The sequence below is a fragment of the Muntiacus reevesi genome, chromosome 7 (genome assembly GCF_963930625.1).
Source record: "Muntiacus reevesi chromosome 7, mMunRee1.1, whole genome shotgun sequence".
NCBI classification, from domain to species: Eukaryota; Metazoa; Chordata; class Mammalia; order Artiodactyla; family Cervidae; genus Muntiacus; species Muntiacus reevesi.
In genome coordinates this window covers 45435739-45454929 of record NC_089255.1, presented here as the reverse complement: position 1 = coordinate 45454929, position 19191 = coordinate 45435739, and the positions used below count along the sequence as shown (strand labels likewise).

Genomic DNA, 19191 nt, shown 5'->3' with positions numbered 1-19191 from the left:
CAGGTTTGATCCCTGGGTCAGGAAGCTCCTTGGAGAAGGAAATGGCAACCCACTCCAGTATTCTTACCTGGAGAATTCCATGGACAGAGGAACCTAGTGGGCTGCAGTCCATGGAGTCACAGAGTCGGACATGACTGAGCGACTAACACTTTCATTTTTTCAAGATGTCCACAACTTTTTCTCTTCACAATAGCTTGTCAAGTCTGTGAATTCTCTCTACAAATTCCACATGTAAGGAAAAACAGGCTCATTTTATACATTGTGTATGCTGCCCCAGTGCTAAGGCTTACAAGCTTTCAGAAATCTTTGGGAAATATATAAATATATTTATTATTTATTTAAATAATTTAATACATAAAATAATATTAAATAGATTTAATACATAATATTAAATATTTTTATTTTAAAAATACTACAATATTTAAAATATACTATAGGTAATATGTAATATATAAAAGATAATTATATATCCCAAAGTAATAAATGTTTAATTATCTTTGAAATTAACATCTCATTAAATGTTGTTAGGATTATACACCTTTTACATTTTATGGTAACTTGAGGTTAGGTTTCTTATTTCACAAGAACCTCTGATCATCTACAGCTGTCAGAGATCATAGCTAACTACAAATTACATGATACTTTCGGCCTGGTAAGAAATCAGATTAGTTGAGTGAAACAAAGTGTTGTGCGCATTGGGGCTCCAGGTGTGGGGAGAGCTCCTAGGGACGGGGCCTACGAACGCTTCTCTGAGGAGGCGACACCGGATCTAAGAGGAGGCAGAGGAGGGGAAACTGGAGGGCAGGGAGAAAGATGAAGAAATATCGAGAAAGAGACAAGACAAAGTTAAAAAAGGAAAAGAGGAAGGACTCGATGCTATCGGCGCTCCGCCCATCGGGCCTTGACTGCTAGGGCCTGAGCGCAGTCACCGCCCCCCTCCCTTCCCCTCCCCTCCCATCCCTTCCTTGAGCCTCAGCCGCCAGCCCGGCCTGCGGGAGCGCTGAAGCTGCCGGCTCGCCAGAGACACCATGTACCGGCTTCTGTCAGCAGTGACGGCCAGGGCTGCGACCACCGGAGGCTGCGCCTGGGGCTGTGGGCGGCGTGCGGTTCATCAGCGCGCCGGGCTGCCGCCACTCGGTCCCGGGTGGGTCGGGGGCCTCGGGCTGGGGCTGGGGCTGGCACTTGGGGTGAAGCTGGCCGGCGGGCTGAGGGGCGCATCCCCCGCGCCACCTGCCGCGGCCCTCGACCCCGAGGCGCCGCCTCAGGCCGAGCCGCTGCAGCCGCAGGAACAGCCACTCGCCCTGTGGTCTCCGCAGACCCCGGCGCCGCCGCACGCCAGGCACTTCGCCAGAGCCATCGACAGCAGCCGCGACCTCCTGCACAGGATCAAGGTGGAGCGACCGGGGGCGTAGGCAGCCGGGAACCCGGCGCCCCACCCCCGGCGTCACCCCGGAATAATGAGCCCCCTTGGTGGTTATCCTTCGGGGCGAGCGGACCCCAGCCCGGTGGCGAGAAAGACTTCCCGTTTCCCGTTCTCCCGGCCTTGGTCAGAAGCTGTTGGGAGGTTGCCCCAGTCGGGGCGGAGGTCAAGGTCCGCCCCTTCCCCCTCAGGGTGCCCGGCAGGCACACCCCTCACCGTTAGCGCCCGGCCAGCTGGCGCCGAGGTGGGCGGGGCCCGGACCGAGGGGGCGTGGTGGGGCGGGGCCGAGGGAAGCCCTCGAGGAAGGCGCAGGCGGACCTGCGGCGGATTTCGGCCTGTCTTCAACTGTGCTCTTGAACTGTGCTTTCCCCTTGGCTCTTAGGATGAGGTGGGCGCACCGGGCATCGTAGTTGGAGTCTCTGTAGATGGAAAAGAAGTCTGGTCAGAAGGTAGACTCAGAATAGCTTTATTTATTGGCTTGTTTTCTGCCAGTCGGTGAATGAAAGAAATCTTGATGTGTTACTGTTCAGAATGAATCCTATGAAGTGGGATACATACTTTAGAGAAAAGTGCCTAACAGAATAAAGAATTGGACTTTATTCTGTGTTGGAATAGAATAGCAAGATTTAAAATGTGACTGTGATGAATAAATTGGAGTCTTAAAGATGCTTTGTTTTTACCCCCACTTTCTTAAAATGCTGAATTTATTGCTTTCAAAGTTGTGTGTAAAACAGTCTGTTAACTGCACGTTTGTAGATAACCCTTATGATTGAATAAGGATGTAGTGTTTTTCTTTTTTAATTCAGTCAACAATTTATTGAATCCTCCGTTGTGTAAAATGCACAGTACTAAGAACTGGGAATATACATGATTCCTTTTCCTCAATGAGTTTACAGTCTACTTTATTTGTTTTTGTTTTTGACTATACAGGGGTGTCAGCTATATTTTCAGACAAAAAGCTAGCAACTTGGGAAGATAGATTTCTACTTTTTATGATACTTTTATCAAAGAATTTTGTAATTTGATTTACTTTTCCATTGTGCACAAATTGGTCCAACTCATCACAGCAGGTTTTTAGAAACCCAGCTTTTAGGAAATGTTGTTTCAAACATCATTTAAAGGAAGGAGTACTTTTAGAAGTTGATAGGAGCAGTAAGGTTTTGAATTTAAAGAAAAACAATTCCTTGTCCAAGTTTAAGCGTAGCCCAATCAACATTTATGAAAGGTATTATAGTAAAAATTATATAAATGTCAGCCCTGTAGGTGAGGGCTTTGTTTTTATGCAAATATTTTTCTGCATAATCTACATAACATTTACAGGTGAAAATAATTATACCTTTTCATTCTTTTCAGGTCTAAGTTATTTATATATCTTAGACTGCAACACTTTTATCCTACGGAAGATGAAACCAAACTTAAAATATTTCCTAGAAGGAGCTTTATTTAAATTAGTTGTTATTCAGTCAGTCATGTCTGACTCTGTGACCCATGAGTTCTTCTTAGTTTTCTTCTGACCTACAGCTGAATTTAATTGATCAGCTTGATTGGTTTTCTGGGGCATCTTTTCACGTTTGTTTTATTAGTCTTTTTAAGGGATTTTGTATAAACTCACTAAAAAATCAAGAATAAATATAATCTGAAGAACAATGATGTTTTCCTTAAAGAATGTAATTTATTTAAAATATGGAATAACCAAATTGTTTAGATAAGCTAAGCATTAGTGACTGAATCATAACATTACTGTTTTGCACAGGGTACAATTTCAGTCTTGTTATAAGGTTAAATTGTTAGGCCTACTGTTGTCAGTATTGCTAAGACTCATCCCTTATATGTTCAGTTTTGATTAATTATGCAAGTGGAATAGCTTTTTCTTTTGATAAGCACATAGAATGTTTTAAGATAGTATTATTTCAGTTTTTGAAGACTACTTTGACTATGAGACCTATTATGACTTTTTGCTTTTTTCTCCCAAAGGTTTAGGTTATGCTGACGTTGAGAACCGTGTACCATGCAAGCCAGAGACAGTTATGAGAATTGCTAGTATCAGCAAAAGCCTCACAATGGTTGCTATTGCCAAACTGTGGGAAGCAGGGAAACTGGATCTTGATATTCCAGTTCAACATTATGTTCCTGAATTCCCAGAAAAAGAATATGAAGGTGAAAAGGTAATGAAGCTCATAGTTCATTTTTCTAATGACATCTAAGTGGTTTAAAAGGTTTCATAAGATTCTTTGATGTATTTTTAAATTTTGTTAATGGATTAAAGTTTTTTGTTGTTGTTGTTAATGGATTAAAGTTTTATTTTATCCTGATAATAACTGAGTGGATATTTTTCTGAAATTTGAGGCTAAAGATGTGTACATGATAGCAGCAGCTTAAAATGGAAAATATTGCTGAAACATTATTCCAAGGCTACTGACTTTTTATTATGCAGTTTAATATCATAGTTGAATTTTCATGTTTTTTACTGTTAGGTGTCTGTTACAACAAGATTATTGATTTCCCACTTAAGTGGAATTCGTCATTATGAAAAGGACATGAAAAAGGTGAAAGAAGAGAAAGCTTATAAAGCCTTAAAGATGATGAAAGGGATGATGGAATCTGACCAAGAAAAAGAGTTAAAAGAAAAAGGAGGCAAAAGCAATGAAAAGAATGACATTGCTAAAGCCAAGGTAGAGCAAGATAGTGAAACCAAAGGCCGAAATTCAAAACCTTGCAAGAAAAAGAATGATTTTGAACAAGGTGAATTATATTTGAAAGAAAAATTTGAAAATTCAATTGAATCTCTAAGATTATTTAAAAATGACCCTTTGTTCTTCAAACCTGGTGAGTGTTAATTTCTTCTTTTTACAAAATCATCATTATTGAATGATTAATTTTCAGAAACTCCAAAATGATACCATCCTGAATGCATTCAATGTGGCTGATGATGGCATGGTTTTGTTAGATGCTTGCCTTTGTTGTCTATAGTTCTTAACAAAGCCTAACATTCAGGCAGTTAGTTGTTTGCTTTAACTTCACTGGAGGCTACCTAGACATTTAATGGGTTCTCAGTATCAGGATATTCATGGAAAAAAATAAGGTGTTCGAATAGCCCTCCAAATAAAATTTGGACCATGCATGATGAAGCACTGCTGATTTTTTGTATGTTGTTAGTATTTAATATTTAAATTATTCAATTTGTTTTATGCGTTCATTTCTTAAAGAAATTAGCATACCCCAGCTTAATTTTATTTCCTAAAAATCTGCTCTATAAAAATAATTTTTTTGTGTTTTTTGGTGTGATGCCTGCCAAAACCACTTTATCTTTAAATTTATTGCAGGTTTATGTCCTTGTATTCCATTTTCATTTTAAAAGTGGTTTGTGGAAATTCCCTAGAGGTCCAGTGGTTAGGACTCCACCCTTTTATGGCAAAGGGCAAGGAGTTCAATCCCTGGCCGGGGCATGGCAAAGAAAACAAAAAGACTAATAAATATATCGATCATTTTATTAACATTCTTGTGTTTCAGACATGGAATAAGCAGGGCCATTGCAAAGTTGACTAAATTTGTTAATATATCATCCATGATCTTCATCTAAATGCTTAAGTAAAATATTCTAGTTTTTAAAAAGTGCCAGTTTTCAGTAGGAAAATATTTTGTGTGTTTTTGAATAATAATGAAGCATTTTCTTTTTTTTTTTCCCCTTTGCAATGATGTCTCAAGGTAGTCAGTTTTTGTATTCAACTTTTGGCTATACCCTATTGGCAGCCATAGTAGAAAGAGCTTCAGGATATAAATATTTGGACTATATGCAGAAAATATTCCATGACTTGGATATGCTGACAACTGTGCAGGAGGAAAATGAGCCAGTGATTTACAATAGAGCAAGGTAAATGATTACCTTCTGGTATGTCTGGCTATATTGCGTCTTCACACTATGTTATCAATTTAAAGTCACACTTTGCTTGTCTCCATGCCATAATCAACTTGCCACATTTTGGGAGCTTTTCTTCATGTCTCTCTTTCCACCTATAATGTAAATAAAATAAAATATATTTTATTTTTCATATATATATATACATATATATATATATGAAGTAATCCAAGTTCCTTAGATAAAAGTTAGCAATAATAATTTAAGCACATGAATAATTAAACTAAAATTGTACTCATCATGGGTATCTATAGTTTGATTTTCCATCATCCCTTATGTTTTAGTTAATGTTTTATTTACCTTTTATTATTTTTAATTATTTTTTTAATTTTGAAATTATCTTACACTTATAGAAAAGTTACACAAACTGGTACAAAGAATTTTCATATACTCTTCAACCAGATTTCCCACATGTTAGTTATTTTACTACATTTGCTTTATCTGTCTGTCTCTATGTTATTTTTTTCTCAGCCGTTTGGAAATCGGTTGGCAATATGGTACCCCTTATACTTAAGTGGTACCCATAAATACTTAAACATGTATTTTCTAAAACAGGGCATTCAGGAAATTTAACATCAACATAATGTTTATATCAAATCTACAGACATTATTCAGGTTTTATCAGTTGCCCCAGTAATTTCCTTTATAACACAAGGAAAAACATTTTTCTTTCTGGTGCAGGATCTAATCTAAGATCGCAGGTTACATTTAGTCATCAGGTCTCTCAGAAGTCACATGAATTCATTGTATTCCTTTACTGGTGATGGTAATTTGAAGTGGTATATTCCAGTTTTCACCCCTGTAAAACTTTGAAAATCATTTTTTTGAAGTAATCAAGCTAAAATGTTGTCATAATTTTTACTAGTAATGTATAAAAAAGGGAGTGAAAGAAAATCTTGTGACTAAAGACTAATATGAGTTTTACAGTTATGGTGTTTTCCCTTTTACTCTTATTATTTGGTTGGTTAGAAACAACACATTTAACAAATCCACTGTTACTTTTACTTTTTAAGTTTCCATTAGAGAACACACTTTACAAATGACTTAATGATACTTGACTAGATGAAATGGTAGATGTTTTTTTAGCTTTATCTCCCCATACTAGCTTTGTTCAGTTTTCTGTTATATTGAGTTAAATTACCATTTATAAATTATCAGCTTATTTAAAAGGATCAAATATGCATTGCAAGTCAGCCTGAAAGAGATTTTTTGAACCTAAAAGAAATTAGGTTAGCAGCAAGCAATGAATTTTAATTTTTAAGTGACCTGTAGGCTTTTGTTGTTGTTGTTTTGTTCTCTTTTTTTTTTAATTGAAGTGTAGTTGACTTACAATGTTGTGCTAATTTCTGCTGTATAGCAAAGAGGCTCAGTTATACACATACACACATTCTTTATTTAATCTTCTTTTCTATTATGGTGTATCCCAGGAGATTGGATATATTTCTCTGTGCTGTATTAGTAGGACCTTGTTGTTTATCCGTTCTAAATGTTAACAGTTTGCCTCAACTAACCCCAAGCTCCCAGTTCATTCCTCTGCCTCCTCACCTCCCCTTTGGCAACCACAAGCCTGTTCTCTATGTCTGCGAGTCTGTTTCTGATTTGTAGATAGGTTCATGCGTGCAGTATTTTAGAGTCCATATATAAGTGATATCGTATGGTATTTGTCTTTCTCTTCCTGACTTCCTTTACTTAGTATGATAATCTCTGGTTATATCCACGTTGCTACAAATGACATTATTTCTTTTTTCATGGCTGCATATACATCGTGTGTGTGTGTGTATACGCACCACATCTTTATTCGTCGATGGACATTTAGATTATTTCCATGTCTTGGCTATTGCAAACAGTGCTTCTATGAACATGGGGGTGCATGTATCTTTTTGAATTATGGTTTTGTCCGAGTGTATGCGGAAGAGTGGGATTACTGGATCATGTGGCAATTCTATTTTTAATTTTTTGAGGAACCTCCTTACTCTTCTCCATAGTGGCCACACTAACTTAGTTTCCCACAAACAGTGTAGGAGGGTTCCCTTTTCTCCATACCCTCTCCAGCATTTGTTATTTGTAAACACTTTAACAATGGAAATGACCTGTAGTTTTCAGACAATACTTATTACATCTAGGTCCACATTATATTCTCCTGGAAAAATAAGAAAAAAATAACACTTGAAGTTATCAGTTGAATCTAGAAAAGATTCTTGTAATGTTGGCATAGATGCATAACCTTATTTTGAGTTAAATCTAGGCATTTGATAACAAATACCTCCTCTTCTATATAAGGGAGATTCACTGAGCCTCTTTTCTCAACTGAAAATTAAGCCTCCATGAATGTGCAGACTGCAAGTCAGCTGTTGTTTATTGTTTTCTTAGTAAGTAATGTACAAATACCAAAACATGGCATGTGACAGTGAGTTAATTTCATCTTATCGCCCATTCTTTGAGAAAAGGCAGTGGGTTTCCATTTCTACCGTTAAAGGTTTCCATCAGCTCTGGGATTTTCTTTATTTTTTCTTGTGGCCAGTGGTGCTAAAGGAGTAAGTGATTCATTTTAGGTAGATTAAATGGGCTACAGAAATAAAGTAGGACACTAAATGGAGGAAATGTTGTTACAAAGGAAAATTTTCTGTCCATTTTCTTTGTTTTTATTTCACTTGATAGAATTTATATTTGGGCCTCTAGAAGCTCAACTCTGATTCTTTTTTATTTTTGTAATAATTATTTCAAAAGGGCTTAGAGGCACCAGCTTCGAGTGGAAGTGCAGGGAGGAAAAGAAATCTTCTCAAAGATGTATGTTTAAAAAAAAATAAAAAACCTTAAAGTAAAACTTAGTAATTGCTTATGTTTCTACTTGTTTTATGGTACAATTTTACAAGAAATAAAATTTCGAGCAAAAGTTTGCAGCTTTGTTATCTAGTCTACTGACCCCTTGGTATAATCATAAATATGTTTGTATTATCTTGATCTAGGCTTTTTAGAGTTACTGTGTCCCAGAAGTAAGTATTTTTATCATCTTTATCACTTCTCTGTGTGAATGTGTGTGTGTCTTTAAAATAGTGCCTCACAGTATCTGTCACCTGTTTGAGGTATTTTCCCAGAATCCCACCCCAAAATACTACCTACATTTCTTTGGCCAGAATTTTAGCGTCAGGCAACATTCAGCTGTAAGGAATGCAGAGAAATCCATTTTTAGCTGGGTACATTGTTGTCCTGAGTGAAACTGGGGTTTCTTGAAGGATAGGAACATTGATTCTGTATATGCAAATAGATACATTTATTCTGTATTTCAAGTATACTCTGTATAAGCAGGTAAACTAAATAACCCTTTAAGCAAAAACCCAGGGGGGAATGGAATGAATGTTCTTGCCACTGAAGGACACTGTTGATGGGGGAATCCTTAGCCAATGCATTAGCTTATTATTAGACACTATTCATATTTTCCCTGTGTTTGGCATAATACTTGCAACGAAGATCTCTTTCATAATTGGATAGGACCAAAATCAAATAAAATGTTTTCTGAAGTATTTGCTGTATTTTGACAGTATAAGTATGGTCTTTACCTTCTCTTATTGTCTTTATTGTTAATTATTTTTATTTTCTCAAGTATCTTCTAAGATTAAGCATTGTTCCTTGTGAAGCTTTGTTTTATGCCTTTAGCCTATGGACTCTCTGGTAGTAGGTTCAGCCCATGTTAATGCTAAATGTTAGAGTGGGATTGGTTTGTATAATACGCATGTTAAATTCTATGGGTTTTTTAACTTCTTAAAGCAATAAAATACAAAGTGATGCATAATTATTTGTAAAGGCATTTAAAAAGGATTTAAAATTATTTTGCATTTATAAGCTTCTAGATGTAGATTTCTATAGTACTATAATGTTGTTGTGCAGAAACTATAGAGATTCTTCAGGATGACTGTTTGTCATCTGGCATCATTCCATCAATTATTCAGTTACAAAGATACTCCAGTAATTTAAGAACTTGTGTCCATAATTCCATTCTTTTAGTGCAGAAATTCCTTAAGAATTTGAAATAGTGAAGTTATCATTCAACTGATCAAGATTATTTTCATGAGAAGTCATTAATTTGTCCTCTCTAAAAATGAATCAAAAGATTAAAGCTTAGAATTTATTTTAAAAGGAGTCATCTTAATTTCCAGCCTTGATGTAAGTGCTTTGAAATGCTGCATTAAGTTGTATCATGCAAAGTTGATTATTAACCAAAATAGATTTGTAGGTCTCTCCTAGTTTACAAACTTGGAGATCACGCTAACAAATATATTTTTCATTGAGAAACCTATTTTTATTATTCTATCATGTGATTTTTTTGAAATTTGATTGACTGGAAATACAAGTGTAATCAGAGTTCAGGCAAAAAGTAACAAGGACCTAAAATACAAGAGTGGCTATAGGAATGAAAGGAAGGGAGAGAGATTAGACAGAAAGCTAAGGTTGAATGATGGGATTTGTCATTACTGAATGTGAGAGTTGAGGGCAAGAGAGGCAAGAAAGATCTTAATGGAGAGGAGAAATATGAGAAGGTTCAGAGGAGATCACTTCTGGACACGTTCATTTTGCAAAATGAGAAGACAATATATCAAATCATTGGCTCTTGGGGAAGTATACTTAGATCTTCTGTAGACTTTTTTAATGTTCAGAGCATATACCTGTGGTCACTCCTGCTTCACCCAGTATTATGACTTGGACTTTTGGGAGACATACAAGAATCATGACAGAGGAAAGAGGAGTCATTTTTCAAATTATGTGCCCACTATCCTTCAGAGTTACGAATTTTGAAGGGAGCGATGAGGCCCCGCTACTCATTCTGGTAAACAACATTGAGAAACAAATTTGAGAATCATTAATGCTAGTAGAAAATCCGGTGGTAAATTTGGAACAGGGATTGTGGTACAGCTGCAGTTTTGTAGTTAATTCCTATAGAAAAGAAGACCTGGGACCCTGGAACCCCTGGTGATGGGAGGGATCTGGAGAATCATGGGACTGAGAGCTAGAAGAGAGAGCACAAAGTGGCCTGTGGGGAGTGTCAGTGATGTGGTGGGTCAGTGCTACAAGGGAAGCTAGAATGAGGGGAATTAGAAGATCCTTGATAACACGCAAGAGAGCTGTTTAGTAGAGATGAGGGAACGAAAGCCATATTCTAAGGAACTGAATGAATGGAGAGGTGAGTGCATGAAAATAGCAGGTGTGGACTGTTTCGTGTAGTTTGACAATATATGAGAGTGAAAAGATTGGAAACTGAAAGTTGTAACAAGGATAAGGGAAAAAAGTGTTTTGTTTTTTTCCCCCTTAGCATATAGAAAACTAGAGCATTTTGTGAACTAAGGTGAAGGTGTCAAAATTCCTATCATGGCAAGGAAAGCCTTTGTGACGTGTGCCCTGTCCCATGTCTAATCCTCTGGCATCACCTTTTGAAGCTCTCTTTGCTTCAGTCAAACTGAACTCTTGCTCCCCAGCAGAGTGAGGAACCATTTCAACAAGTCTTGCTCTCACTAGTGCTCAGGATTCCTCACATCCATCTTGCTAGTCATCCCACAACCTGTTACTCAAAGCAATATTGGCATCACTTGGGAGCTTGCTAGAACTGCAGTATTTGGGGCCCTCCCCAGACCTACTGAAGCGGAATCTACGTTTTAACAAAATCTCCAGGCGACTCATATGGTGCTCTAAAATTTAAGAACTGTCCAACAAGACTGTTTGCCTTTGAGAGCAGCCACAGTGTATGGTTTTTCTTTTCTCTCCAATGCCTTGCAAGGAGTCTCCATTAAGTACTGGGCCAACAAATGATGTTTTCACGTGTTCAACATATTTCACAGTACTCAGTGGATGTCTAGTACTGTTCTAGATGGGAGAAATATCAATGAACCAGGTAGATAAGATTCCTGCCCTTATGAAACTTACATTCTATGGAAATGTAAACTAAGAATCTCCTATATTGATATGAAGAAAATAGAACAGAACACTGGGATATACAGGAAGAGGCTGTTAAGGGGAGGTCTATTTAAAATATACTGGTTTTAGGCCATGTCAGTTGAATTGAAACATGAATAATAAGGAAAGCTATGAAGGAAGACAAGATGTTGTAAGTGATGAGGTCAGAGAGGTAAGCAAGGGCTAAATTATATTGGACAGTGAGTATCAGTGCCTTTAGACCCACTGCCCCTTACTTTAACAACATGTTTTAACACTTCCCTTATTATCTGAAATGAAAATAGGAAATCATATAACCTATATTCAATACTGTAACTAAAATGTAAAAAAAGAAATAAAAGGAATATTATATAATAGATGAATATGGTATATAATAGATGTATCAATATGATAATGTTTACTTACCACAACATGCAAAGATGTAACAAAGTCAACTGCAACTTAATATGTAAAATTATTTTAAATGTGACAAGTAAATGCAGATCAGTACAGGTTTATTGCATTTGGTGCTTCAACTCATGTCCTTAGTAGCTAACTCTGGCTAAAGTTTTGAGCAAAATATAGTGTGGTCTTCAATTTTCACAAAGGCTGCATTCAAGAATTCATCCTAGAGTAAAAATGTGCCAAAAGTAGTTTGTATTTACATGTAAAATGGAGGAGGTTCTAGGCTCAACTAGTTATAAACAGATTTTATTTTGCTTACATGAATATCTGGTAGGATGGTTGATTTCACAGGATATAGATACAGGAGAATGCACCATGGTATGGGACTTTCCCATACACCACAGGACATTTAGGACCCTTAGGCCCCTACCCCATTAAGTCTCAGTAATAGCCATCCGATAATTGTGACAGCTAAAAAACATGCCTCTCACAATTTCCCTTGGGGAGCTAGTCCTGCCTCTACTGAAGATCATTGGCTATGTCATAGACCGTTGTGAGAAATTTGGGTTTTATTCTCATTGCATTCATAACCATTGGACGGTTTTTTAATGGCTGGGAAGAGGAGGCACAATCTGTGACTTCTGCCTGGAGGGCAAACTGCAAGGAGATACTACAATCTAGGAAGTATAACTGGTGAAACAAGGTTGTAGAGGTGATAGGAGGTGTTCAAAGATGCAGGTAGTAGAATTACTCTTGAAAACAATAGGAATTTTTTTTTATAGATTGCATGATGATGTAAATGCATTTTAAGATGAAGATGGGAGTTTCTAGCTCACTTTGGGTGGTCTCAATCTTCTCAGTAAAACAAGGAATATAGTTATCTGCTGACTAAACCTGAAGTAGGATAGGGGACTGAGGGTGAGATTGGGGGTCCCAACTATGAAGAGCACACCAGGGAGTGGGGCTTCCCTGCTGGCTCAGCGGCAAAGAATCTGCCTGCAATGCAGGAGACACGGGTTCACTCCCTGGGTTGGGAAGATCCCCTGGAGAAGGAAATAGCAACCCACTCCAATATTCTTGCCTGGGAAATTTCATGGACAGAGGAGCCTGGTAGGCTATTGCCCATAGGGTTGCAAATAGTTGGACAAAACTTAGCGACTACAACAACAACAACAATACCAGGGAGTACCCAGGAAAAGAACAAAAGGATTTGAGAACAACAGCAAAGACCCTTAGCATGAGTATGAATTTGTAGCAGTCAGCTTTGTTGTATGAATTCCTCCAGCCTTTCTTGGTAGATCCGGGGTACCTAGGTTTATTCAGGATTGATGGATTGGTATAGTGTAAGATCAGAACAGTGAGAAACCGAAAGATGTGGCCTCACTAAAGACCACAACCGAAATAGTTGAAATGACTGATGATATAGTTCAGCCTAGAAGAGAAAATCAGAGGAAACCGCTAGAAACTAAAAGACCTAGGACAATTGAGAAGACTCAATGGGCATGGATGAAGGTGCCATTGAGGGCAGAGAGTAGGTTCATTTGGAGAGCTGGAAGGGTTGGAAGTCATAGTCATAGGAAGAAATTTCTGAGTTTGAGACCCTAGTGATAAAACAGTTTAAAGTGATGGTGAGATTCAGGTCTAACTGTGCTTATGAATAGCCAAGGATGGATGAAGATGAGAGTCATTACAGGTGAGACTCTCAGCAAACTGAAAACCCAAGAGTACCATTTTATTATGAATCTTGAAAGGCAGGAGCCTCAAGAGTTGTGTCCTTTATTTATTTTGTGATTTCATTTTATGTACCTAATGTTTATGGTACAGTCTCCTCATGTTAGAATGGAAACCTCATGAGGTTAGTCTCTTTTGTTTTACACCTTATCCTAGCATCCACACGGTGCCTGGCACATAGTATGTGTTCCATCAATAACCGTTGAATACTTAAGTGAGTAAACGTTTATTAAGTACCTATTAGAAATATGCATGGAGAAGGAAATGGCAACCCACTCCAGTGTTCTTGCCTGGAGAATCCCAGGGACAGGGGAGCCTGGTGGCTGCCGTCTGTGGGGTTGCACAGAGTCGAACACGACTCAAGCGACTTAGCAGCAGCAGCAGAAATATGCAGAATGCTTTATACATTTATTTTCTAACTGCAAATTAGATGTTTTTGTCCCCATTTTAGAAATTAGGACGGAAGCAGAGAGGCAACAGATTGCCTAGATTTTAATCCAGTTCTGCCACTTATAAACTGTGTGGCTTTGGATAAGTTACGTATATTCTCTGTGCCTTAGGAATTGTAATAGTACCTATCTCCTAACATTGTTACAGGAATAAATTAGTTCATATGTCTATATTTCTTAGGACAATACCTGGAACATAGTAAGAAGTATATATGTGTTTATTAATCAAATAAAATAAACATAGCTATTAAGGGTGAGAGTTGGGATTCAGGCTGAGATTTGCTAACTCCTACTGCTTCCACTACACCAAGAAAGTACCACATCCCATCATTATACATAGTATTTCTATGTTATTTTTAACCATGAGATGTAGTCTTCTTATAAATATTAACCTTATTCCTGAACATCCCAATAGTATGTTTTTAGTTATAAAATTTACGTGTAGCACATGGTTCCCTGAGCCCAGAAACTAAAAATATCTACCAAACATTAGGTGTTTCTGCATATGCACAGGGCAAATATATATCACGTGTACTAATCAGTACATCTTTTAACAGTATTAGAAGTTTCATATACTCAGTATGGGCAAGCCTTGCCAATAGAAAAAACAATCTGCTTTCTATACTCAGTAACTTGTGTTTCATTTTATTTGAATCATACTGAAAACTAGTGGTTACTTTCTGAGAAAATAAATTCACTACAATGAAATACAATCTGTCTCATGTATACATTTTTCTATTCATCTTCATGTATGAAGTCAATACTAGACTATCACATTTTTAATGACTATTCTTATTTCATTTTAGATTTTATGTTTACAATAAAAAGAAACGCCTTGTCAACACACCTTACGTGGATAACTCCTATAAATGGGCTGGTGGTGGATTTCTGTCTACAGTGGGTGACCTTCTGAAATTTGGGAATGCGATGCTGTATGGTTACCAAGTCGGGCTGTTTAAGAACTCAAATGAAAATCTTTTACCCGGATATCTTAAACCAGAAACAATGCTTATGATTTGGACGCCAGTCCCTAATACAGAGATGTCTTGGGATAAAGAGGGTAAATACGCAATGGCGTGGGGCGTGGTGGAAAAGAAGCAGACATATGGCTCTTGCAGGAAGCAGCGGCACTATGCCTCCCACACCGGGGGCGCAGTGGGTGCAAGTAGTGTCCTGCTGGTCCTTCCCGAAGAACTGGATGCAGACGCTCTAAATAACAAGGTCCCCCCGAGAGGAATAGTTGTTTCTATCATATGTAACATGCAGTCTGTTGGCCTCAACAGCACTGCTTTAAAGATTGCTCTGGAATTTGATAAAGACAGATCAGACGTACCTTAACATCACAGGTGCAAAACAAGCTGTTATGGTTTTGTTTTTGTTTGTTGATTTTTTGTTTTGTTTTGAAACATTGAAGTCCCCAAATACGCGCAATTTTAAAGAATAAATTTGTAATAGAGTATAACTGAATGCAGAGAATTATGTACCTCTAATTGCCTACTTTTGTAATTGTCTTTTATTGGAGGATGAGTTCTTTATACTCAGGGAAGTAACTATATTTTTACTTTTTGAAAAAAGTGTTAACTCTTGAAATAAAATATTCTGATAAAAATGTACTTTCTGAATGTGTAATATAGAGGAAATCTCATTCAACAGCAGACTCAAAATATTGTTCTTTTAATATGACAGCAGATGGTCCTTCCCTTGTGGTCCAGTGGCTAAGATTCCGTGCACCCAATGCAGGAGATCCAGGTTCAATCCCTGGTCAGGGAAATAGATCACACATGCTGCAACTAAAGATCTTGCATGCCACAACCAAGACCTGCCACAACCAAATAGATAAATATGTTTTAAAAAGAAAAAAAAGACAGCAGAAACAAGATTGTGAGAAATGGTATATTAGTTCTCTATTGCAGCTTAAAAGAACACACATTTATTATCCCGTGGTTTCTGAAGCTCAAGAATTCAGCAGTAGCTTGACTGGATGGATCTGGCACCAGAGTCTCTAATGAGGGTGCAGACATATGTTGTAGTCATCTAAAGGCTTTTCTGGTCCCAGAGGAAATGTTTCCCAAATGCTCATTCACTCACAGATTTTAAGATTTGTGAACTAAAGATGTTATTTGCTCCCCAGCCAGACACAGGTTGGCAGCTGCTTGATTAGTACTCAAGGCCTAAGAATAGTTCTTAGCTCTTGGCTGTGTTCTCTAAACTCTTGGCTCTGCCCTCTGAATTACTCTTTTCATGAAAGGCAACATGTGTTTGCATCCAAGTGGCTTTCTCAGCCTGCTTTCATTTTTGGCCACACCAAGTCACAGGTGGAATCTTAGCTCCTAACCAGGGATCCAACCCATGCCCCCAGCAGAGGAAGCAGAGATTCTTAACGACTGGACCACCAGGGAAGTCCTACAACCTGCTTTCCTACTTGTACAAGTTTGAGGGTCTAAAGGCCTCTTTTATATTCTCCTTTCAGTCTAACTTAACAGTTTTCCTGCTAATGTAATTTTTTAAAACTCTGTGAGTCCCTTACAAATCTCACTGGGGTTCATGCTAATAAACAGAAGCTGTGCCCCCAAATCTCTTTGAACTAAACCCCTCTCTAACTTGTGATTCTGCTAAGATAATTGGAGAAAACACTGTTAAACTTCTATTAAGACCTATTGTTAAAATAGCTCTCAAGACACCATCTTGCTTCTTTCCACAGTCATAAAGGATCTTATATCTCATACCCTCAATTTCATCTTTAGACTGTTTTTTGTTTTGTTTTCTGGAAGTGTCCTAATTTTATCTTTGCCTTGAAGCCATTTTTTAATTTTAGCATCTCTTGTCGCTTGGAGAGTCTGGGAAATTTCTAAACCATCAGTTATTGATGCTTTTTTTTTGTTTAGTAGCCCTTCCTTTAGCTTGTCTCTCTCCTGCTTTGTATTATGAGCAACAAGAAGCAGCCAAGAGTCAATACTGGGTCTGGAAATCTCAGCTTGATTACCAAGTTCATTAGGCACATTTTCTACTTTCTGTGGTCTTGCAGGCAATAGTGTTGCTAAACAGCAGTAATGTTCTTTCTTCCAGTTTCCAGTAACATTTTCTTACTCTCCTTTAAGTCCATACCTGCAGCCTCTTCAAAGGCCATCATACTTCTAAACAATTTCTTCAAGGCTCCTCAGGCATTCACTGACAATTTTTTCAAAATCCTTCCAACTTCTATTCACTGTTCTAAATTTACTCCCCTATTTTGGGCTTTTGTTATAGCTGCACTCTCCTTCCAGGTATCAAAATCTACAATGTAAAAAATAAGTATTTCAGATATAATTCACAATTCATATACTTTAAAAGTCAACCTTTAAAGTGTCCAATTTAGTGGTTTTAGTATATTCACAAGATTGTGTGCCCATTCAATTCCAGAATATCTTCACCCAAAAAAGGAATCTTAAACCCATTAACATTTGCTGGGCATTCCTCTCTACACCCAGGCCCTGACAACCACCAATCTAGTCTCTGTCTCATTTGCCCATTATGGGTATTTTGTATAAGTGCAATTATAATATGTGGCCTTCTGTGTCTGGCTTCTTTAACTGTAATGTGCATTAATTATCTATTGCTGCGTAATTACTGTATCTCAAAAATTCTCTCTTTTATAAGTTTGGGAGCATTTTAGCTGAGCAGTTCTAGCTCAGGGTCTCTCCTATGGCTGCAGACAAGATGTCAGCAGGACTTTCAGTCACCTGAAGGCTAGAGTGAGGCTAGAGGATCTAATTCCAAGATAGTTCAGCCATGTGGCTATTGGCAAGAGGCTTCTGTCACTTGCTGGCTTTTGGGAAGAGGTCTCAGTGTCTCACTACATGGACTTCTCCATAGGTCTGCTTGACTGTCCTATGGCTTCCCTCAGATTGAGTGGTTAAAGAGAGAAGGCAAAAGCCACAGTGTCTTTTATAATCCAGCCTTGAAGGCCATACAGTAACAGTACTACCTATGCCAATTTCTCCTGAGCACACAGACCAACCCTGATTCAGTGTGAGGGAGCCACACAAAGGCTGAATAAATACCAGAAGGTAAGGCTCACTGGGAGCCATCTTGGGAGACTGGCTCCGTGGATGGCTTAGTATAGTGTTGACATACTGGGAGACTTTGTTGTAACGGTCATAGACGATCAGTATTGGAGACTACACTGAATTTGGGGAAACTCAAAAAGCACTGGAAGTTTTTTTATTCTCAAATAAAAGAGGCCTGTTCTATAGTTCTGAGTGCTCAGCCTGTTTCTTCACTCCGCTTTGATCCATAGAGGTAAGTAGATGGGTATTTCTGAGAGGCCAAAATACAGACAGCAACTCCCTACAACAGATCCATTTCATCTCCTTATTTCTTTCTGGCTTCTGACTTCTAGGTCTTCTATTCATATTTGTCAAATTTTTCAGCCCATACTTCTTTGATAAATAGAAAATGCCTTCCTTTAATGTTATTCTTTAAATTTTAAACAATTATTATGACAAAAGGGAAATCAAACTAACAGCAAGTTAAATATTTCTGATAAAAATATCATGTTTTTGGACTTCCTTGGTGGTCCAGTAGTTAAGAACCCACTTTTCAGTGCAGGGGGTGTGGTTTCAATCCCTTTTCTGGGAACTAAGATCACATATGCTGCGCACTACAGACAAAAACAAGTTTTTTCTTTAATAATCATGTTTTCAGTTTGATCATGTGATACCAATGTGAGCTTTGAACCTTAACACAGACCATAGAGCGAAATGCTTGGACCTGCCAAGGAGGTGACATTTACACTGGGAGAGGAGGAAAGCGCATTGTCTGAATGTTGGAGAGAAGTGCCATGTGACTGAACTGTCTGAGGGGGGTATAGCCACAAAGTGTGAAGAGATCTGTGAAGTTGGTTAATGTGTACTATGAACAGGGCACTTGCTTTAGACTAGTTTTTCACTTTTTAGGATTCTTGTTGAAGCTATGAGAAAGAGCTGGGAACTTGCTCAAAGTGAACCAATGTACAAATGTCAGGGGTTCACTGACTCCACATTAAGAATTCCTATTTACCATAATAACTAATTTTCTTAATGCTTTGATACATGCTAGATAGAAATGTTAGAAATGCTTTGATGAATTTCCTCATCTCCCAAAGTGGTAATTGCAGTGTGACTGATCTTTAGGGAAAAGAACTCAGGAGAATTTGACACAAGTTGCTTACATTTTTGTTTTTGTTTTTGTTTTCTGCAATTTACAACTTGTCAAGGGTGGTTATTGGCTACAAATGATTTGCTTTACCTTCCTGTGGTAGAATAAAATATTTCAAAATTCTGCTCCAGATTTGAAAGTTGAGGTTCTGAAAATATGTCTTTGTAGTTTTT

General features: G+C 37.9%; 1 protein-coding gene across 1 annotated transcript; it reads left to right on the top strand.

Annotated features, from left to right (window-relative positions):
• Positions 1–961: 961 nt before the first annotated feature.
• Positions 962–15456, top strand: LACTB (lactamase beta). Its single transcript, XM_065940492.1, has 6 exons — positions 962–1391; positions 1803–1869; positions 3395–3585; positions 3895–4246; positions 5126–5291; positions 14650–15456. Exons 1-6 carry the CDS (start codon positions 1029–1031, stop codon positions 15179–15181), a joined length of 1671 nt encoding a protein of 556 aa, XP_065796564.1. The 5' UTR covers positions 962–1028; the 3' UTR covers positions 15182–15456.
• Positions 15457–19191: the final 3735 nt, after the last annotated feature.